This window comes from Hipposideros armiger, unplaced genomic scaffold (genome assembly GCF_001890085.2).
Source record: "Hipposideros armiger isolate ML-2016 unplaced genomic scaffold, ASM189008v1 scaffold_508, whole genome shotgun sequence".
Classification (NCBI taxonomy): Eukaryota; Metazoa; Chordata; class Mammalia; order Chiroptera; family Hipposideridae; genus Hipposideros; species Hipposideros armiger.
Genome location: NW_017731858.1, coordinates 1,163,819 through 1,187,392, shown reverse-complemented (window position 1 = coordinate 1,187,392; position 23,574 = coordinate 1,163,819). Strand labels below are relative to the sequence as shown.

The 23,574-nt window shown below is 39.0% G+C and overlaps 2 protein-coding genes across 4 annotated transcripts in view; one reads left to right on the top strand and one right to left on the bottom strand.

Moving 5' to 3' along the window:
- NKRF (NFKB repressing factor) overlaps positions 1-10,158 on the top strand; it is a 17,984-nt gene extending 7,826 nt beyond the window's left edge. For both annotated transcript variants that reach the window (XM_019667864.1, XM_019667865.1), the window contains exons 2-3: positions 5,994-6,124; positions 7,197-10,158. In XM_019667864.1, coding sequence (XP_019523409.1) covers positions 5,994-6,124; positions 7,197-9,154 — 2,089 coding nt within the window. In that variant the 3' untranslated portion in view covers positions 9,155-10,158. The remainder of the gene's footprint in view (positions 1-5,993; positions 6,125-7,196) is intronic.
- A 3,367-nt stretch (positions 10,159-13,525) lies between these two features.
- On the bottom strand, positions 13,526-23,082 carry UBE2A (ubiquitin conjugating enzyme E2 A). 2 transcript variants are annotated; one of them, XM_019667859.1, is made up of 6 exons: positions 22,843-23,076; positions 22,628-22,708; positions 22,185-22,210; positions 16,629-16,718; positions 15,547-15,635; positions 13,526-14,963 (listed from the first exon to the last, which is right to left on the bottom strand). In XM_019667859.1, exons 1-6 carry the CDS (start codon positions 22,884-22,886, stop codon positions 14,835-14,837), a joined length of 459 nt encoding a protein of 152 aa, XP_019523404.1. In that variant the 5' UTR covers positions 22,887-23,076; the 3' UTR covers positions 13,526-14,834. The 2 variants fall into 2 exon arrangements, with proteins under 2 accessions (XP_019523404.1, XP_019523405.1); XM_019667860.1 differs by lacking the exon at positions 16,629-16,718 and having other exon boundaries at positions 22,843-23,082.
- Positions 23,083-23,574: the final 492 nt, after the last annotated feature.

Genomic DNA, 23,574 nt, shown 5'->3' with positions numbered 1-23,574 from the left:
TCCCCTTCCCCTGATTCCCCAGCGCTGTTCCCCTACCCCAATTCCCCAATAAAATCTTTTAAAAAAATCATTGCACTCTTCTTGGATGAGGCAATCGGTCGCTGGTCACTGGACGGCTGCTCACGGAGGCTCACGGCAGCTCATGCCAGCTGCCGGCCACTCATGGTAGCCCCACTGCAGCCTATTCCGTCGCCGACAACTCATGCCAGCCCAGCTCCAGGTCGAGCTGTTGTTCACCATCTTAGCTATAGATGGCGCAGCATGACTGGCCTTCATGTGGTATCCAAACCGGGGCCCTGCTGCTTAGAGCCGGCACTCCCAAGCCTACTCTTAACCAATGCGCCACACGGCTTGCTCCAATTGAAATTTTTGAGATAATTGTAGGTTCACATGCAGTTGTATGAAATAATTCAAAGAGATGCCTTGTACTCTTTATCCAGTTTTCAAAGTTTTGGTAACATTTTGCGAAATTATTGTATAATATCATAACCCGGATAATGACATTGTTATAATCCACTGATTTCACTCAGATTCCCCCAGTTTTAAAAGTACTCATGTGTATGTGTATTCTATAAAATTTTATCACATGCTTAGATTTGTGTAGCCACTACCACAGTCAAGATTGAACAGTTTCAATATCATAAGGATCCCTCACGTTTTATAACTATATCCATTTCCCTCTCATACACAATATTGCGTGTGTCAATAGTTTATTCCTTTTCATTGCTGAGTAGTGTTCCATGGTGTCTTTATACTAGAGTTTAACCACTCATCTGTTGAAGGATATTTAAGCTGATTGCAGGGGGGTTTTTTTCCTTTAAAAAAACTGTATTGAAGCATAATTGATACACAAAAAACTGCACATATTTAATGTATACAATTTGATTAGTTTGGACATATGCATATACTTGTGATACCATCACCACAATCAAGGAAATAAACATAGCCATTGCCTCCAAAAGTTTTTTTTTTCTTTCAGCACTCTGACTATATAATGCCATTTTCTTCTGGCCTGCAAAGTGTCTGCTGAAAGATCTGCTGATGGGGGTTCCCCTGTACATAACAAGTTGTTTTATCTTGCAGCTTTTAACATTTGACATGTTAATTATGTGTCTTGGTGTGGGTTTCTCTATTTTCCATTCAGTTTTGCTGTGAATGTGAAACTGGTCTAAAAAGTAAAGTTCATTGAAAAAAATAATCCAAGATCATCAACCAAAGAAACTTTTAACCATTTTAGGAAACCATTATTCCTATTTGATTTTATGAATTAAAAAAAAATACCAATTCCCCATTCCATTCTTGTCACAACCATCCACCTACTTCCATTTCCCAAAGCTATTATTAAAAGAAGTATTTTATTTCTTTTGTCTATATCAACACAAAAAGTACAGAATATTGTTTCATTTATGCTGAAATTTGATGAAAGGGATCATTGTTTTTTTAATATTTTTAAATTTTTTCAATTACAGTTGACATACAATATTATATTAGTTTCAGGTGTAAAACATAGTGATTAAACATTTGTATAACTTACAAAGTGATGACCCGGATAAATCTAGTACCCATCTGACATATAGCCATTACAATATTATTGACTATATTACTTATGCTATACTTTACATCTCCATGACTATTTTGTAGCTACCGACTTGTACTTCTTAATCCTTCAACCTTTTCACCCCTCCCCCCAACCCCCCCCCCATCTGGCAACCATCAAAATGTTCTTTGTATCTATGAGTCTGTTTCCGGCTGGTTGGTTCGTTTATTTTGTTCTTTAGATTCCACAAGTAAGTGAAATCATATGGCATTTGCCTTTCTCTGTCTGACTTACTTCACTCAGCACAATACCCTCTAGGTCCATCCATGTTGTTGCAGATGGTAAGATTTATTTCCTTTTTATGGCTCAGTACTATTCCATTGTACATATGTACCACCTCTTCTTTATCCATTCATCCATTGATGGACACCCAGGTTGCCTCCACAGCTTGGCTATTGTAAATAATGCTGCAGTGAAAACATGGATGTGCATGTCCCTTCGAAATAGTGCTTTGAGTTTCTTTGGATAAATACCCAGAAGTGGGATAACTGGGTCCTTGTTTGTCTCTTGTTATAGTCTTTGTTTGCAAATCTATTTTGTCTGGTATAAATATTGCTACCCTAGCTTTTTATTTTTCTATTTGCATTTTCATGAAAGATCATTTTTCATCGCTTTACTTTCAGTCTGTGTGTCTTTCGATTTGAAGTGAGTCTCTTGTAGGCAGCATATGCAAGGGTCTTGTTTTCTTATCCATTCAGCTACCCTGTATCTTTTTTTGTTGTTGTTGTTAAATTTATTTATTGTTAGTTTCAGGTGTACAGAACAATGCAATAGTTACCCTTTTCACCCTCACAAAGTAACAACCCCCCCCATCCACTGCCCTCCCACCCCCATATCATGCTTATCTATTACAATTCCATTGAATCCGTTCCCGCACTCTACTCCGTGGCAGAGGACATGAAGAGACATTTCTCCAAAGAGGACATACAGATGGCCAACAGGCATATGAAAAAATGTTCAACATCATTTAGCATTAGGGAAATGCAAATTAATACCCTGTATCTTTTGATTGGAGCATTTATTCCATTTACATTGAAAGTAATTGTTGATAGATATGTAGTTATTGCCATTTTATTATTCATAATTTGTGTTTCTTTTTTTCTTTTTAAGTCTCTTTAATATTTCTTGTAATACTGGTTTGGTGTTGATGAACTCCTTTAGCTTTTTCGTGTCTGGGAAGTTCTTTATCTTCTTCAATTTTAAATGATAGCTTTGCCAGGTAAAGTAATCTTCATTGTAGGTCCTTCCTTTTCAGCACTTTGCATATTTCCTGCCAATCCCTTCTGGCCTGCAGAGTTTCTGTTGAGAAATCAGCTGGCAGTCTTATAAGTGCTCCTTTGTTGGTAACTGTCTTTCTCTTGCTGTTTTTAAGATTCTTTGTCTTTAACCTTTGGCATTTTATTATAAGTATGATGTGCTTGGTGTTGGCCTCTTTGGGTTCATCTTGCTTGGGACTCTTGGCACTTCCTGGGCTTGTATGTCTATTTCCGTCACCAGGTTAGGGAAGTTTTCAGCCATTATTTCTTCAAATAGGTTTTCAATTCCTCAATCTCTTCTCCTTTTGGTACCCCTATGATATGAATTTGGTACACCTGATGTTGTCCCAGAGGCCCCTTAAACTAGTCTCATTTTTCTTGTTTGTATTGCTCTTCTGATTGGTTTTTTTCTGATACCTTATCTTCCAAATTGCTGATTCAGTCCTCTGCTCCATCAATGTAGTGTTGATCCCTTCTAATATATTCTTCATTTCAGTTATTGTATTCTTTATTTCTGACAGGTTCTCTTTTATGTTTCCTATCTCCATTTTTATGTTTCCTATCTCTTTGTTGAAGTTCTCCCTGAGATCACTGAGCATCCTTATAACCAGTGTTTTGAACTCTGCATCTGGTAGATTGCTTATCTCCATTTTGTTTAGTTCTTTTTTGGAACTTTATTCTGTTCCTTCATTTGGGACATGCTTCTCTGTTTCCCCATTTTGGCCGATTTCCTGTGTTTGTTTCTATGCATTAGGTAGTTTCCTGATCTTAGTAGAGTGGCCTTATGTAGTAGGTATCTTGTACAGTCTCTGTGGTCACCTGAGCCAAGTGCTGCAGGTGTGTCCCTTATGTGGGTTGTGTGTGCCCTCCTGTTGTAGTTGAGCCTTGGTTCCTCTTTGGATGTCAGTGGGAGGGATTGACCCGTGGACTCATTGGTTGTGAAGACTGTCTGTGACTACAGTGGAGGAGCTGTTGTGCAGGGGCTGACCCTGCAGAGCAAGATTTGCTTTAGCAGGGCTCTGGTGCCTGCCCAGTTTGCCCTTTGGGTGTGTCATCTGTGGAGGTGACCTGGTGGTGCTCCGGCTGGTCTAATGCCATGCGAACCACTGGGTGAGCTGGCCCGGGGGTCTCCTGGGAGGAGACCTTCCACAGGCCACGCTGGGCTTCGAGGTGCCTGGTAGAGGCTAACCTCCAAACCGAGGCCAGCCGCTGCTATGGCCGGGCTTGGGGCTGCTTAACAAGAGGTATGGGGCACTCTGAGGCCTGATGCTTCTTGTTTGGGGTTTGTGAATATTTGAGAGATTTTAGGAAAGCCTGAAGAATGAGCCAAGACAGGCAGTTTGGATGGAAAAGCCACTGTAAGCAGCTTGGCTGGGCTTGCAGTTAGGTCGGGCAGGGACCCAGGGAATCACCAGGGCAGGGTGAATGGTATTAGCTAGACTGATGGAGACTCAGCTATGACGACATGCTGGGAGCAGGGAGGGCTCAACAACAAAACAATGGCTTCTGCCAGCATTTTTGTCTGGGAGAAAGCTAGCTGCCCCTCACTCTGAAGCCATACAGTTCAGTTCCTCCCCATGTGTCCCTGACATTCAAGCTGCTGCCCCAGTGCTGGAGGTCAGAGAGAGTGAGTCTATCAGTGAGTAATTTTGTGCACAGGCCCTTTAAGAGGAATGTCTGGGATGCCAGCATCCCTCCATTTTACTTAGCCACAATCTTTACTGGTTTCACAGCCAGAAGTTATGAGGACTCTTCTCCCCGGCATTTGAATCCTGGGCTGGGGTGCCTGATGTGCGGCTGAGACCCCCTTGCTCCTCAGTGGGAACCTCCATAGCCAAGATATCCTTCCTGATTTTTTTTAAATTGGGGAATTGGGGAGATGGGAACAGTGCTGGGGAATTGGGGGAAGGGGAACAGACAAGTTGCTGTCCTTTTGTTCTTCAGTCTAGTTGTGGAGGACGTTGCTTCACTGGCCCAAGTTGACACCATCATTGGGCTCTTCCCGGGTGAGGCAGATCAGTCACCGGCCTCTGGACAGCCGCTCACGCTGGCTGCTGGCTACACACAGTAGCCCATGGCAACCCACTGCAGCAGGGGTTGCAGCCTACGCTGTTGCCTGCTACTCACGGCAGCCCAGGTCCAGGTTGAGCTGTTGTTCAGCATCTTAGCTGTAGAGGGCAGTGTCACTGGCTCTCATATGTGGGATCCGAATTGGGGACCTCTGGCGTCCCAAGCCAGTTCTTAACCAACGCGCCACTCAGCCAGCCCTATCCTTCCCAATTTTTAACTGCCACATGTGCGTGTGGGATCAACCCGTTCTGCATCTCTGCCCCAACTACCAGTCTCAACATGGCTTCTTTTTTCTATCCTTAGTTACAGGACATCTGTCCAGCTAGATTTCAGGGGATTCTCAATGATGGTTGTTCTGTAGTTTAGTTGTAATTTTGATGTGGTCTTGAGAGGATGTAAGCAAAATATTTACCTACTGCACCTTCTTGACCGGAAATCCCTTGATTGCAGTTTTAGACTATTACAAATAAAGCTGCAGTGAACATTTGTGTACAGGTTTTTGCATGAACATAACTTTTCATTTCTCTGAGCTAAATGCCCAAAAGTGCAATTGGTAGGTCATATGGTAATGGCATGTTTGATTTTATAAGAAACTCCCAAGTTGTTTTTTAGAGTGGCTGTACTATTTTACATTCCTACCAGCAATGCATAAGTGACCCAGTTTCTCTGCATCCTTCCCAGCATTTGGTGCTGTCACTATTTTTTTTTTTTATTTTAGCCATTGTAATAGGTAAGTAGTGATATCTCATTGTGGTTTTAAGTTGCATTTCTCTGGTGGCTAATGATGTCAAACATCTTTTCATGTGCTTATTTGCAATCTGTCATTTATATTTGGTGAAATGTTCTGTTCATGTCTTTTGTTTGTTTTTTTAATGTATATATTTTTTTACTGTTGCGTTTTGAGAGGGCTTTATACTAGATAGTAGTTTTTTGTCAAGTGTGTGGTTTCCAAATATTTCTCCCTGTTTGTAGCTTGTTTATTCATATAAGATTGGCTCATTTAGAAGCTTTATTAAAAAAACAACTATATTTGTATCTGTTTTAACTGTAGATTATATTACTTTAAATAGGTACAGCCCACGCTTGATGGAAAAAATTCTTCAAATGGCTGAAGGTATTGATATTGGGGAGATGCCTTCATATGATCTGATGCTGTCCAAATCTTCCAAAGGTCAAAAACGTCACCTCTCAACATGTGATGGTGAGTATACTTGTTTCTAGAAGGTGGAATTTGAAGAAACAGCATGGCTTTTTAAAAACGATATGAGTGTGGTATATGATTGTAAATAACATTGGTAACATTGGATCTTACACAAATGTAAAAGAGTTTTAACTTGTAGTTATGTACAGGTTTTTTTTGTTTTGTTTTTGAGGATACTAAATAGAACTGAAAACTAAGAATACTGAAGTCACATTATAATGCTCTCCTTGAAGTCCATGCCATGGAATTCCTTCTAAATAGAAAAACCTTATACTCTGATCATTTGAGCATTTAAGCAACTAAATCCTCTTGGATGGGCCCAAGATGGACCAGCTTTCTACTGAACAGTGTTTTAGGGAGGAAGCTCTATTGTCTGGTATAGCCTCAACAGAGAGTTCTTCCATAGCTCTAAATTTGATATCCCCCATAAATCATTAGTTTCCAGCTGTTGTTTGTTCTAGAAATAAAATATAGCAAACACCCTTTTGTGCAGAACAGGACAGAACTAAGATTTTGAAGCTGAAAACCTTTGGGATCTTTTGACTATTATTTTTATTTGATTTTAAGTCACAACTATGTAAAGCACCATCACAGAGTCACTCACCTCTGATACAAAAGAGAAAGACTTTGTAAATGCCTCTGGTCACCATCTCTGTTGGATTACAGCTGTCTCTTCCATTTGCAATCCTCAAGAAGGGAGCTTTTCAGCACAGGTCATATAAGATTGTACTGGAACAACCTCTTACTTGGTATAATTCACCTGTGTTTTTAACCCATTAGATGCAGAAGCATCTACCATCCATGCATGGTGGTGACCTGCATACTTGATTCAATGGCATATTTTATATCATCTCTTCCCTTACATGTGGAAGGACAGGAAGCATCCCTCCTTATGTTGGAATCTTACATTGATATTTAAGTCCCTTCACCTAAATGACCTGAAGTTTTTGTGATGGGAAGTATCTTGTACCAACAGTGCAGTTTACAAATAATATGGTTGGTACTGTTTTCCTGTTTGGTTTTTTTGAAATATTCCCTTTTTAATGAATTGTAAATTTCACTCATTCTATAGGTCAAAATCCTCCTAAAAAGCAAGCTGGTTCCAAATTCCATGCGAGACCTCGTTTTGAGCCTGTACATTTTGTAGCTAGTAGTTCAAAAGATGAAAGACAGGAAGATCCTTATGGCCCTCAAACAAAAGAGGTAAATGAACAAACACATTTTGCCAGCATGCCAAGAGACATCTACCAAGATTACACTCAAGACTCTTTCAGTATACAAGATGGGAATTCTCAGTATTGTGATTCATCAGGATTTATTTTCACAAAAGACCAGCCTGTAACAGCCAACATGTATTTTGACAGTGGGGACCCTGCCCCAAGCAGCATGTCACAGCAGGCAAACTCTCAGTCAGCTCCTGAGTCTTTACCATCACAGACATTTCCTGAGTCAGTGGTAGCCGAGAAGCAGTATTTTATTGAAAAATTAACAGCAACTATCTGGAATAACCTTTCTAATCCAGAGATGACTTCCGGATCTGATAAAATTAATTATACATACATGTTAACTCGTTGTATTCAGGCATGTAAGACAAATCCTGAGTATATATATGCTCCTTTAAAAGAAATTCCTCCTGCTGACATCCCCAAAAATAAAAAACTTCTAACAGATGGTTATGCTTGTGAAGTTAGATGCCAAAATATTTACCTAACTACAGGTTATGCTGGCAGCAAGAATGGGTCCAGGGATCGAGCTACTGAGCTGGCTGTAAAACTCTTGCAGAAACGTATTGAAGTTAGAGTTGTCCAACGGAAATTCAAGCACACGATTGGAGAGGACCTTGTGGTGTGTCAGATTGGCATGCCTTCATATGAATTTCCTCCAGCTCTGAAACCACCAGAAGAGCTGGTGGTGCTGGCTAAAGATGCTTCTGGGCAGCCAATTTTTAATGCATCTGCCAAACATTGGACCAATTTTGTCCTTACAGAAAATGCAAATGATGCAATTGGTATCCTTAACAATTCTGCCTCATACAACAAAATGTCAGTTGAATACAAATATGAGATGATGCCAAATCGCACATGGCGCTGTCGAGTGTTTTTGCAAGATCATTGCTTAGCTGAAGGTTATGGAACAAAAAAAACAAGTAAACATGCAGCTGCTGATGAGGCTTTGAAAATCCTTCAAAAAACACAACCCACTTACCCATCTGTCAAAAGTTCACAATGCCAAACAGGCTCTTCACCCAGGGGATCTGGCAAAAAGAAAGATATAAAGGATCTTGTAGTTTATGAGAATTCTTCAAATCCTGTGTGCACTCTGAATGACACAGCTCAGTTTAACCGAATGACAGTTGAATACGTCTATGAAAGAATGACAGGCCTCCGATGGAAATGCAAGGTGATTCTAGAGAGTGAAGTAATTGCAGAAGCAGTTGGGGTGAAGAAAACTGTAAAATATGAAGCTGCTGGGGAAGCTGTGAAAATCCTCAAAAAGACCCAGCCAACTGTCATTAACAACTTGAAGAAAGGAACTATTGAAGATGTAATTTCAAGAAATGAAATTCAGGGACGCTCAGCAGAGGAGGCTTACAAACAACAAATCAAAGAAGATAACATAGGAAATCAACTGCTGAGAAAGATGGGTTGGACGGGTGGTGGTTTAGGTAAATCTGGCGAGGGCATTCGGGAGCCAATCTCTGTCAAAGAGCAGCATAAGCGGGAAGGACTTGGTCTTGATGTAGAGAGGGTAAATAAAATTGCCAAGAGAGACATCGAACAAATCATCAGAAACTACGCCCGCTCTGAGAGCCACACGGATTTGACTTTCTCTACAGAGCTGACCAATGACGAGCGGAAGCAAATACATCAGATTGCCCAGAAGTATGGGCTTAAGAGTAAGTCTCATGGGGTAGGCCACGATAGGTACCTGGTGGTAGGTAGAAAAAGACGGAAGGAAGACCTACTAGATCAGCTCAAACAGGAAGGCCAAGTGGGGCATTATGAACTTGTGATGCCTCAAGCAAATTGAGATCTTGTTAATTTATTTTGTAAATGCCTAATGAGGTAGATTTATGAATTAAAGAAATGCTACGTGTTCTGGTTACAGAGTTTATTCATTCTTAAGATGTTCCACCTTGTTCATTTCATATAGTGCTTTAGTAGATATTGGAACCTGAAAAATCCTGTCCACTTGTATTAGCTTAATCAGATGATATTGTGCAGTTACTGTTTGTATCTTTGATACTGCTGTGTCCCTCAGATTTTAGTAGTTTGTACAAAGGAAGAATGAATATCCAAATGGAATTTCACCCTGAGAAAGAAATTCCCATTTTAAAGGGCATCGCACAGCAATCTGCAACAATATGTAAAGTTAATATTAACTACAATAAAACTAGTCTTAATTCCAGACTTACAATGTCAGATCATTTTTGTATTATCTATTTTCATCTTTGTGTGAAGCCAGTTATAGAATGTTTAACAGTAAATTGTGCTGTATGTGTAAATGTCCTTACCGACTAAATGATGTAAAACTTTCTTAAAGTAATTTTAGTGTCCATTTATTTATAACTTCTACCATGTGGTTTTCACAATATTGGAAGTGGTTACTGTACCTTGTGATATATCAGTTTTAACAAATTCTAGTCTTCATGCTAAGAGAGCACTACTTGAGAGAGCACTTGAAAATTTCAGAAACTTTGATTTAATCTGAAGATAGGAAGCTGGAACTGTTTGTTCTTGGTGCCTTGCAGAGAGACTCACAGCAACTCTCCGTTACAGCTTTCACGCGGTTTGGATGTACTGCACATCCAAGGCGGCCACAACTGTGGTAGAGCTTGGTAAAAGACTGAAAATACATTGGTGCTTTGATGAAAAGGTCAGTTGGCTGGTCCCTCTCTCAAAAAGCTTATTAATAAGCTCCAAAAGCCAACTTTGTAACATATTTAAAATGGCTATTTTCGCTTATTTCTGGAATGTAAAAAAATGTATAAAAAGAATGTGTGCTTCCTGAATAAAAAGCCGAGTTGATCAAAATGGTGGTGTGCTTATTTCTGGACAGCAGCCTTTGGATCTTTGGAGAGGGGAAGTGATGTTTGAACAAAATATTTTCAACACTAGAGCAGAAATGGATGAACTTAATGATTTAGAAGATAGGAACAGCTAATCAGTCACCCATCACATTTTCCCTATGGACCAATATGCTGGCTGCAACTAAATCTCAGGCTGTTTAATTTTATGTGATTTTGTTTTTGTGTCTCAGATAAATGAAGTATTAATATTCATACTATTAATATTCAGAGATTAATATTAATACTGATAGTTAAACCTCTAATGAAATACTTAGAACAATTAGGTTGTTTATAGTGTCTTAAAACATTTAGCACCATCCTTAACATGTAATTGGCCCACAATAAACAGTGATTTCCTTTCCCCTCTTTAATATTTTACATTAAGAAGCTGTCCATTGTCGATAAATCAACATTTTAAAATTATAAAGGGATTAACTTTTATACCTGGATTTCTGTAACTTTCAGTCACCTACAATGATTAACACAGTATGTGGTATTTGTTTTCCATTAATTCTTCCTACAGTGTATGGCTTGTCCTAATGTTGGTAGGAGAAGTGAGGTGTGCATTTTACTTGGCACTTAATATTTTAACAATGCCAAAGGGAATTAGCTAAAATATAGATTTTATAGGATTTTTTTTTTATCTACAAGGCTCATGCCAACCTTGAGAAACTGGTTCAATTAGTGAGTTAGAAAAATCAGCCTTCAATTCTCTTAAGTAAAAGTGGCTTTAAGGGGTGTGAAAACTCATTTCTCTCTTTACATTTCTTTCCTCTTTCCAAAATCATGGGTTTTTTTGTTGGGGGGGGGGTAGGGAAATGTTACATGTAAATCTGGTTTATTTAGGTAAGTTCAACAAAACAGAATATTAATGTAGTTATGGTTAAGGCTCCCAAATAACTGTGCCAAGAATATATTTTCTGGATTTGAGGGTCCAGATTTTCCAACTTCTAGATCAGCATTGTTATTGATATGGAAATAAGGTAAAGTCACTTAACTGCTTGAGAATAAAATATGTTGAGAAATGTGTTTGGCAAGAATGAGCTGCTGATAACCTTGCTGTTCTCTTTTGTCCCCTATTTGTTGGTTTCTGTACTTTCCCTTTCTTTGAAATAGTCATTTTTTAACCCAGGTACATGAGCAATTTCAAGTTTTGAGTTACTTAAATATACTAAGAAACTACTTTCAGTTATAGCATTGAATCTCACAGATCTTAGATTTTTTTTCCTCCCCTTTGCAAAATGAATGGCAATGTCATGCATTCTGTTGGGATTCTTTTTTTCGTATTATACAGTGCAGTTTGCTATAAGTAACCCCTGAAACTGGCGATGAGATGGGTCCTAAATAAAGGATTCATTAGAACTTTCATTCTTCATCATACCCTCTTCCCCACATCAGCACGTGCAGGATTAGAGTTAAATTCAAATCTGACTGCCATTTGAAAAGGGACCTCACAAAAGTCTTAACTTTATAATTATTGTTATAATTATTATATGCAGGCAGCCTGTGGCATTTGTTTTAAAAAATGTAAAGAAAAAAAGGCAGATTAGCATTAAATATTCAAATGAATGATTTCTGGTATCTTTTATATCTTTGGGAAGTCAGCTTGTTATCCCATGAAAGAGATCAGGAATAACGTTTCTCAGGCGGTGCATAAAAGAAATATATCTGCACATTCCAAATCTCACCTTAATTTTTTTTTAATGTAGCTGAGCCATCCTGCCACCTGTTGGCAGCTCAGTGGCTGCTCAGCTCGGGCCGGGACTCGAACTGCTGTTGGTCTAGAGCTCAAACTCTTGAGCGAACTCTTAACCAACTGAGCCACTCAGCTGGCCCCTCACCTTAATTTTTTTAAGTGTGATTAACAATGTCAATATTTAAAGTACCCAGCCACAGTAGGATGAAAAAGTTAATGTAAAACTAATGTACCAAATAAAGACCAATTTAACGTGGTTCTCCTTTGAAGCAGAAATAGACTTAAGGGAAAACATTAAGGACATTTAAGGATATTGTTCTTAGGTGAAAGAAACCAATTAATGTGGTGGTCAGGGTAGAATGAAATCCCTTACACTGAGGCTCCTTTTTAAGTGCCATGTCTTAAAGGATGAGTGGGTACATATACCATAAGGACTTTTATTAAGCATCCCCTCCTCCCCCAACAAGTAAAAAGGTAAGTTTCCGCAAGGTCACTGTCCTTGTCTTTTTAAAAAGAAATAGGTTGCTCCTCAAAAGAAAGCATGTTTTATTGAAGCAAGGTAAGGTTAAGGATACCTGTACTCCCAAACTTTAGAGATAACTGAAAATACCATTTTATAATAGTTTGGTAGTGTTTGATGTTAAGATAAGGGCTTTTTAAAAGAGGTGGATGTCAGGTTCAACAAGTTAGGTGTTGCTCTCTGAAGGCACTGGTAAACATCCAGATTTGTTTATTCCCCTCCATCACAATTTCATTCCTTTGATTGACCAGCACATATGCTGAAGTAGCTTTGTTTTATTTAATAGTTTTACATTCTGTTAAAATGTTTAACCCTCCATCGGGCGCAATGCATCTACTAGATACGTGTATGATTTATTTAAATTGAAAATGAATGAAAATAACATGTTAGCATGTTTATTATTTATTCAGAATGAAACACAAACATGACTGGCGATAGGTTATGGTAGAGGGGGAAGATACGGAAGCGATGAGTTACGATACTTAGATATTTGAAAATTTGTGTGCAATGAATCTGTGAGATCAGTTGCTCCCGACAGAGGGTTAAAAAAGCATTAACACTTATGACTGAAAACAGGTCCTCTCCAACAGTGTTTTCTCTTTTCCCTCTCCCAGAATCTGTATTTTTGCTTTTTTTTTAAAGATTTTATTGGGGAATTGGGGAAGGGGAACAGCCAAGTTGTTGTCCTTCAATCTTAGTTGTGGAGGGCGCAGCTAGCTCAGCTCCAATTCCACTCGCCATCTGGCTTCCTGTTGGCAGCTCGCGGCCACTCAGCTCAAGGTGCTGTGTTCTATCTTAGTTGCTGGTGGGCATAGCCCACCATTCCATGTGGCAGTCGAACTGGCAACCTTGTTAAGAGCGCAAGCTCTAACCACTGAGCCATCTGGCTGCCCGTCAGCAGCTCAGCTCGGGCACAGCTCACTGGCCCTTGTGGGAATCGAACCAGCGACCCTGTTGCTCAGAGCTCACGCTCTTAACCAACTGAACCACTCCGACGGCCCCTGTATCTTTGCTTTTGCCATAATGTTTATTTCAAGGGGGGAAATAAGTAGATATGAGATTCCAATAATACTAGAAGTTCATACTAAGCTAAAATATAATTATACCTTGACTACAAAATTTTAAGGTTATTTTTATTTACAAGTTTTGAAAAATGTACATTTTTTTACATGGGTTACTTGTGCAAAGTTAGATTTAGAAGAGTGATAAATGCACAGAAGGTGACAATGGAACATTAGACAAAACATTTACAAGCCTTGTCCCACACTGCTACTTAAAAGTATTGTCTATCTAAATGTATAAATATCCAAAGAAAAACTGCAAATGTTGACATTAAGAGTCTTAGAATACTGAAAGGGATGAACAAACTAAAGCATGCAGCATTAACTCAGGATTTGAGTGGGAAATTACTTGCCACAGATATACTCCCCTCCTTGGGTTAATTAAAAGTCTAAAAAAATGATGGGGGATTATAAATTCATTTATCTAGGGTAGCACTGCTTCTTTAAAAAGATTAAAGGATCTCCAACCTTCCCTAGCTTAACAACTATGATTGTTTCCACTCCTCTGCTCCCACACCTCTTTAAAAAGCAAAAACACAGAATATTTCATTATAGTTGTTCCTTGGCATCCATCAGTACAGATGCAACCATCCTAGTACACATCAGCAACATAACATTTTTTTCCCGAATATTTTTTATCTGGTTGGTTGAATCTGCGGATGTGAAAACTACAGATACAGAAGGCCAACTGTAGTCTGAAACTCAGCATGAGTATGCCCAGTGAATATCTTGCAAGGTGAGGATGTGTCACTACAATTGCTATGCTCCTTTGGCTGATTCCTTTAACATTCTTCCTACCAGTAAAAACCATCTTGTAATTCATATTGGTTACATCTTAATATAGCATTTTTAGCGTCCATTGCTCTTTCAAAATGGATGTTTATATGGATTTGGTTTCTTGTTTTCTATAGGCCATATTCCAAACATTTACTTCCAAATCCAACACAAGTGAAGGACCAGCCAGGGTGAAACACTTCAGCAATCATTTTGTTAAAAACAATATCCTGGTCATCAAGCTATGCATAAGCACCACTTGTATAACAATTCATTTAACAAGCTTAGTGTAAAGTATGGTAACACAATATTGCCCTAAAGTTGGAGATGAAATACAACAGAAAAGGAATTAAGCATTAGTAATTTTTGCACGTAACCCAGGTACAGTACATTTGATCTTATAGAGGGTGTTTTTTGATGTTCAAGGAGAGGATAGAAGGGGTAGGAAAAGGTTGGCAAGGGAAGATGGAAACAGCACAATAACTATTTTGCTTTTAATAAAGTAAATGTAATGATACTGAGGAATAGGAAGGTGACAAACACATCAATATATATTTTTCTTATGCCCAGCCTCTTTTACTGCACCCAGGTCAACAATCACGCCAGCTCTGTTCTACTATCGCAGAAACACGTTTTTCATATTCCCGCTTGTTCTCCTGGTACAGCTGAGCAGCCTGGCTGTTTGCTGGACTATTGGGATTGGGCTCATCCAATAGAGACTATAAAGACAATTTGTAAAAGGTCAGTTCCTCGATGCAAAATTATATATATATATATAAAATTTACATATATATATGTATATATATGTATGTATGTGTGTATATATATATATATATATATATATATATATATATCTCAAGACACTCAAGACACTCAATTGAACTGTCCTAAGTAACAGGTATATTTGCTCTTTTAGCATACTAACCTAGAGCTACATTAATCTGCTAGTAGCTAGGCAAATAGATTGCCAAAAAAATGTATACGCATTTTAATAAAGGGAAAAAACTATTAAAATTACACTGATGGTAACCACTTTGAATACCTCTTGTAATCGCAGAAGTCAAATGTAACTTGTATTCATCTTTTGTTATCAGTATATATTGAGTATTACAATTTTAATAGTGTTTTCCTTCCTTAAAATGTGTATACATTTTTTGGCACTGTGTATGTGTGTGTGTGTATTTTTTTCTGGTGGCTTAGGTCTTAATGACCTACCTTTTACCTTAAGTTATGACTGTCAAAAACAATTCAATTGCTAATATAAACATATAAAAGGTCATAGTCACATGAAGGAAAATTCACCTGTATGGATGTTAAAATGGAAGACACGTCATAGGTTGGACTCCAACGGTTCTGAAGTATGTCCAGACATATACTACCATCTGCATAGACTAAGAGCAGAGAAGTATGTATGTTAAGTATGACAAAACCATTAAGGTTTTCTATCATAGTCAAGCCAAATATAGTCAAGAATACTTTGCTTTTGAGGTTTAAAAAGATTTCCTATGCTGCTTCTCAGTTACCTTCCTAAAAAGAGTCACAAGCATTAATAATGAAATAATCAGGATGTTAGGAATATGTCAAATGTAATCAGTATAAAACTGGAAGATACTTAGTACTTGTTCTTCTGAAGAGAGTGCCCCATTATCCAGGAAATCATACACATTTTCTAACAGGGTCCCTAGCCATTCATGGACTTGTGGGAAATTCATTTCACCCAATTAGTAAACTATATCTTCTATCTAAAATAACAAAAGATAGCTCAGAGTTCACAAGGTTTCATGTTGGGATGAAAATAATATCTTATACCCTGTAAAATACTTTATTAACCTGAATAAAAGGTAAGCTGTTCTAGGCTTACTACTAGAGGGGGGGGAAAGACAAAATGCTAAGTTAGAATCACCTGTGGTGCTTTTCCAATCTAGTACTGTATTTCTGGCCCTCAACCACAGAATCTGACATTCAGTAGGTCTGGAGTGGGGCCAGGGCATCTGTATTTTTTAAATGTTCCATGGTGATTCTGATCTGCATCCAAAGTTAAAAACTATCATCTTAAACACTAGTGAAAAGAATTACAACACAAGACTACCCAAATCTGTCCTAACATTAAAAAGAAACCTCAAGAGCATCCTTATTTTTAATAAGTAAATAATAAAGATCATCAAAACCAGGAGGCTCTCAAAAGACAAAGTAGCTTCAGTACTTCGGTTCTAAGACAGCAATAGGCTCAAGAGAGCAATAGACCACCATAAACAAGTTCAGTTTTTAGGAAACAGCAGTATGCCTACACAAATACTCAAGTACTACAGACAAATCCATAGGAAATATAGGATACCTCCCTAATAAACAGTGTAATAGTTTACTGTATTAAAAGTGATACTTGCCATTCGGATGAAACATCTTAGAGACAAATCTAACCGTAGGTGGTTTATTTGGATATTCTTCAGTGAATTCTATTGTAAGTTTAAATGTTCCTGTAGTTAGAAAAGACAGGTTTAAGAAAACATATTTATCACTTTCTTCAGTAGTACTGTTTTTAATGCTATGTGACTTTTTTCGAGTGTTAAATGAAATAATGTAAAGATATAGGGAGACTGGGTAAAAGATACATCTTCAGGAATTGCTTAAAAAGATGGACAGATGTTGTAAGAACCACAACCCAAAGGTGATTTGTTTTCCATTTTCCCATTATTCTCCGAACTTAAATACAGCCATCTTAAACTCAAAATTACTGCCTCCGGGATAACTTTAGCCACTACATATGTTGAAGACATCGTTAAAATGACAAGAAACTAAAGCCAAAATTTGGCCTTCTAACCTTTAGAAAACTGGAAGACCTTATAGGCCTATTTGAATCCACTGCCATCTTAAACTCTCCAGATTTTCAAATGGACTAGAACAGGGGTTGGCAAACTTTTGAGACAGAACGTACCCAAAGAGCCGCATGTGGCTCGCGAGCCACAGTTTGCCGACCCCTGGACTAGAAAAAATGCGAGAACAAAGGCTCAAATATCAATGCAAGAAATACAAACTGGTAATCAAATTACTTTTAAAATAGAAGTGAATAGGTATAAAAGTGCTCACTGGTTCCTTTTCCTATAATAGCAACTCTATAATGAAAACACAATTGAGTATAAGCCAGAAAAAAACTTTAGTCCCTTTCAAAACCCTTAAATATGACTCACAAGGTACTTCACTATAAAATCAACTCAATTATTCACACCAATGGTGGGGGACAATTGACAGCAGAAATCATTTAAATATCACATTAAATTATATTCATGTCTCCAGCAAATTTATCTTTCTAATGATGTTTGTTTAGGCTACTATTGAAATTATTTTTCTTGACTATGTGTCAACTAAGGTAGCAGGAGGCTCTAAAGCATACCAGGTTATAGACTTATTTATAAGGAAACGACAAACTTGATCTCATTCAGGAGTTGTAAGATGTGATTTGGGGAGATTATTTCCTTCAAAATGTTATTTTTAATTGGGTTTAATAGATTCAAGACAAGAATTGGGCAACTGTTTCTTCCCTGACTGAAATCTCTTCAAGTAAAGTTAAGGAATCAGTTATATCTGGTATAAGGTGGTGCATTCACTATATTTTTCTGGTCCATTTAATAAATTACTTACTCTAATACAACAGACCACACGTCAGGTAGAGTATACCCTATTTCCCCATGTATAAGGACGCACCCCTTTTCGAAAAACGTGGGGTCTAAAAACTGGGTGCGTCTTATACAGTGGTTGTATGAGCGCAAAAACAAGCGTGAAAAAAGCAGGAAATGTAAGTTAAAAAAATCTACAACCACTGTATAAGGCGCACCCAGTTTTTTGACCCCAGATTTTTCAAAAAAGGGTGTGTCTTATACATGGGGAAATACGGTAATTTGTTACTGGTTTCTTCAGACTTAGCAATTTCTTTCCTTCTTGCTTCCATTAATAGGTCAACACAACTTAAGGAAAAAAAGAGAAGGCTACAATCATTCTACTGCTAGATCTGTTACATATAACAATACCAAAAGTTTGTATCCTACCAGCAAGCTCATAGGAAACAATTTGCTAACAAAGTTTCCCTTGGTATGAACATGTGTCCCAAAGTTTCAAAGTAATTTAAAGAGACATAGTCCCCAAACTACTGTTACTCCTTAAACTATTTGAGAGATGCTATATATTACAGCTAAGGACAAAAAGTAAAATATTTTGGAATGGACAAACATGCTATAGTTCATCAGAACCCCTTTATCACCACCTAATCATAAATTTTCTTCTTTTTGAGGAAAAAAGGATGTTGTTCCTTTTCAGTGCTATTGATATTATAATATGCAAGAAAAAAGGGGAATCAGTGTTCAAGAGTTCAAAGCTTTGAGCTTCCTTATGTATCTCAAGTGTAAACACATTAAATTATAGGTTAGAGATTTATCATTAAGGAATTGCTCTAAAACTGGGCAGATTTAATAGCACACAGAGCTCCCATGTACTTTAAATTAAAACCATCATTAAATATGATACCTAAAGGTGGTAACGCATAAGGCAGGCATGAGTGGAACTTTGCAGTCACACAGGCCTGGGCTCAAATCCTTGCTTTGCTACTTACTAGTTGTGAAACTTTGGGGAAACTGCTCAACTTAACTAAACCTCAAGTTCCTCATCTATAAAATGGGGTTAATCATAGTATCCACCACATAACATTACTGTAAGGTTTAAAATGAGGGACCTATGCAGTGACAAAAGTGCTATATACATATTAATAATTTTAAAGTTTCACATCTTAAGAACTAGCTGAAGGAAAAACCTCAAAATTCAAACTTCACTATCAGTAACAAATACACAATTAATGGATTCAAATATTAAATAGTACTTTATTTATGACCTACATCAAACACAGTTAAATGCAACTTGAGTACCTATGTCGGCTCTCAAAAAACACGTGACTTGAGCTTTCTGCCTAAGATTTGCCCAGAAGTTCAACAAGGTTCTTAACCTAGCTATCAAAGAAGAGTCAAGTCTTTCAAAGCAGCTCATTTAATGTCTTGAGAAGTGAAACAACCTGGTTATGTCTACTTGAATATAAATTAGGATTTACCCAAATCTTATTCAAAGTACACATTGAAAAGGGGATGTTTCATACTTCTAGTCCCAGGAAACAATCAGAACCTCTTTAGTACAACCCTTGATGAAATTTCTGGGATCCAAAACAAATGTTAAAGAAATTTAAAATCCTAGAATTAATATGCAATTAAGACTAGAGCTTATCCTTTGAATATTTAGAAGGCTAGGCTTTAAAATAACAGAAAACTTAAGCCTCACCATTGCTGTACACAATCTCTACTGATTTTGTTCATATCCATGAGGAAGCCAAAACATTGTAAGGAAAGTATCAATTAATCCATCTATACATAGAGCCCAGGAAAATTATATAAATGTGTTAAATGGCTGGTGTATGGCAATAGGGAGTGATATGGTTAAACTAAAGAGTGTATGTTCTGATAAAGACATTCGCAAATCCAAATTTTTGAAAATATTGTGTTGGCCAAAGCAAACACCTCTGCAGGAATTTTCTGCCATTTGGCCACCAGACTATGATCCCTGAGGAGAAAGCAAAGTACATGTACTTAAAACATTTTTTATGACTAAAAATTATCATTTTAAGATAATACCCAAATACTCTTCATTATAGGATTTATTTCTCTTAAGAACACCCTTAGTGGATTTTAAGTGATTCATTTAAAAAAAAGTCTTACACCCAAATTCTTAAGAATACATCTATTATGAAAAGCAAATATTAGTATCTTACTATGTCTATTAACAATTTTTAGATGATGTGAGAATACTTTATCCCATACAGCACTTGCAGTCTCAAATATTTTGATGAAGAAGTATAGCCACCCCCTACCCAGTGCTTTGTTTGGTAGTATAAGCTCTTGGGGACATTTTCCTCTTACTTCAAGTGTGTGAAGTTAAATCAAAATACCTTTAAGAGTTTTGTTTCCTAAGATTTCCTCTCTGTAACTAGGGCCTGGCTGTTCCAGAAACTTCTAGTACAAATGGTTTACAAGGAAGCAGCAAAAGTAGTTTGGAGGCTATTGATTTATACATTGGATAACAGCAAAATCAACTATGCCACTTTTCCCTAATCAGTCTTTTCCAGTAAATTCCCTGACTGTAAGTGAGGGCTATTAACAAATAGTCAAAATATTTTTGTAGCCACAGTCAGTGTTCTAGACACCTGAGGCAGCATCCTTGGATAGCAGACTGCTCAACAGAACAAATCAGAAAAAGGTACTGTCATTAAGCCTGAGAAATTCCTTTCAGTAATGCCAGGATGGAAATATGCATCACCAAAAATAGAGCCAGTAATGTCAGGAGGGAAGGTCCAGATAGGTAATGGATTCCATAAGTACCTTTTCAATTCATACCACTTAAAACAAGAGAAGCATCCTTGAAATATTTAAGTAGCCAACTTCCAGCAAAGTGATGTACTATTAATAAAGCTGTGCCCAGCATAAAGCAGTTTGAGTAAAATCAGGAGGAAAAAAAAAGCCAATGAAAACAAAGCCTGCTAAAGCTAAAGCAAACACACAGTTAATCTGCACATAAAGTTTAGGTAGGAAGAACTAACACCAATTCAGCAGAGGAAAATTAAGTCTTGCTATGGATCATTTCAAATGATTTACTGCACCAAAGTACTGTGCCTTTAGTATCCCTCTCTCCTGCTGTCATTTATTTTTATTACAGCACTGAAGAACAGTGATATTTGCCCAAGAATGAAGGAACACAGGAAGCTAAAAGTATTCAGGTGACTGTCTGCAGTCTCCTAGGGAAATCTGAGTATTTGAGACAAATTATAGAATTGGTTGATATTGACCTACTTCACAACAACATCTTGTGAATTGGTAGCATCAAAAAGCAACCCAATTCGGCAACATAAGTATAACTTAGTAGCTTGCAGAAAGGTTTTTGTTTCCACCTTCAAACTGAGTTGTGTGCATGTGTATGTATATGTGTGTACATATACAAACACACACAACACCGATATATATGCTACATGGCCAAAGGAAGATAAATCATTGAGGAAAGAAAAGCAACAGAAAGATCCTTTTCTTTTTTTAAATACCTTAAATATTAAAGATGTCAATCAGTAGTTCAAATACTTTTAATCATATTTTAAATGGATTAAACGTTCAAAAATGAAATACACACACAACTGAGTGCACATAAAACTCTATCAATGTCAATGTCCTGGCTGTGGTGTTGTAGTATAGTCATTCAAGGTGTCACCAAAGGAGGGGGTGGGGGAAGTGGGTGAAGGCCATAAAGTCTCCATTTATTACAACTGCAAATGGATCTATAATTATCTCAAATACAAAGTTTTAAAAAAGCAGTATGTGTTTTTAAAAGTCAGACCTAAATCCATTAAAAATTATGTGGCTATACATGCATGTAATCCCTTCAAGTAGGCTGGACACTAGTTGAAAGTATGTTGAGGTTACCGTCAATACTGAAGCTACTGTGCGATTACAGAGCATAATGTCTTGATAGAAGCACACAAATTCTAACTAGATGGTCTCTGGGGTCTCTGAGTCTATCAGCAAGTGATTGGGTTGATATTGACTCAGTATCTTGATGGGGGGGCTGAATTTTGCAGGCTCATAGCCCAAACCTCAAAAGTCCTTAACATCAGTGCTGTGATGCTGCTTTAAAAAAGTGATTGCCTTACCCAGATTTTTTTTTTAAAGGAGCAAGAAAAAAGTTGCAGTTCTAGTCAAGCGAACAATAGCCAGAACCTGCCACATAGTGAATTCCTCCCAACCCTTTAGTAGGCAGAGGCTAGGGAGAAGAAGCAGGTTCCTGAGTAGGAGGCACTTCCAGGATGACTAGGGACCCTTTCCCCAGATGATCAGGCTCCTGAAAGGTGGGTAAAGAAACTCTCTTACCATCCTCAAACGGGGTCCCTTCAGGCCTGCAACAGAGAGAAAAACAGTCAGATCTGGCTTAAAGGGTTCCCTTCTCCCTGGTTCATTTTAGGGGATGGCTTTCCCAGGCTCTGTCAAGCTCTGCCAACTCCACCTCTGGTAAAGCACCGTTTCCTGGGTCGGAAAGCCACCACAAATAGATGTTTCCGGCTCAGAAACCCGGTGCAGGCCGCCGCGCCTAACCGCCACCACTCCCCGCCCCGCCCCCCTGAGAACCCCGAACGGTTCCCCTGGCAGCGGGAACTGAACTAATCGAGGCACAGGCTCCGCGGAGGAACCTAGGCCCAGCCAGACCCTAATACGGTCCCTTTCCCTCTCCGCCTTCGCCAGGGGCCCGTCCCGTAGGGCAGACAGAGCCACCTCGAGTCGCCCATCTCTCGCCACCGCCCGGAACACAGACTCACCCAAAGATTACCGCGTTCCACACCATTATGTTGTTCTCGGACGGAGCCCCGCTGACTCCGGCTGGAGGATCCTCCTGCAACCTTCAGAGAAAGAGAGAGGGGCCCTGCGATCCGGCAGCCGCGCCGGCTCCGGGCTGTTCCCTTCCCCTGGACCGCCTCGGGACCCGCCCTGCGCCCAGCTGCCGGCCCCGGCCGCCGCGGTCCCTGTCAGTTACCTCTTGAAGTCCCTCATAAGGCGCCGCCGAGCCGGGGTAGACATATCTCGAGCAGGGTCAGGGCTGGGGCATACACCGAGGTCTCGGGTCCCCGCGGAGGGTAAGGAGGCCGAGGAGGCTGAAGAAACCGAAGTAGCCGGGGAGGAAGCGCCCAGAGGCACAGCGCTACCCCTTCGAAGTCGAGGGTCTGTCTGGCGCCGGCTAAGCACCACCCCCGAGTAGATTCGGGCTGAACCAACCTGGAAGGAAGGCGGGGGTGGAACGCCGAACGCCGGACGGGCCGTACCAAGACGGGCGGTGGGGTGGTAAGGAAAGTTGCTTAGGTCATTAAAACCCCGCCGAAGCCGAACGGTGGCTGAGAGGCTGGCGGCTAGGCTAACGGAATCTTACAGTTCGCCAGGATTGGGTGGTGGAACGGGCTCCATCCACACCCGCCAAATCTAGGACGAACCCTGGGTAGCTTTCTCGGTTTTCTTTTTCTATCTTCGTTTTTGTTTTTTTTAAAGATTATATCACTTAAGTGCGCCCTGTGGCTCTGGGGAGAAAGATAGAAATCCCAAACTAGAAGAGGAGGCAGTGGGCTGAAGCAAAGCTGTTCTCAAAAAGCAGGAACTGTAGGGAGCACGTCCCCTGCGGCCACAGGAGACTGGGGAGGGTGTGTGTATGACCGGTTATAAAATCACTGAAAAATCAAAAGAATAAATCGGCCTCGACTATGAAAGGAAGTGGTGG

Excerpts from the sequence above, each read along its gene's own strand:
- UBE2A (XM_019667859.1), bottom strand. The coding sequence starts at position 22,886 with ATGTCTACCCCGGCTCGGCGGCGCCTTATGAGGGACTTCAAGAG. Across the intron at positions 22,709-22,842 it reads CTTATGAGGGACTTCAAGAG|GTTGCAGGAGGATCCTCCAG; the intron begins GTAACTGACAGG and ends CTTTCTCTGAAG. Across the intron at positions 14,964-15,546 it reads CCATTTTAACATCCATACAG|TCTCTATTGGATGAGCCCAA; the intron begins GTGAATTTTCCT and ends TTGTCTTTATAG.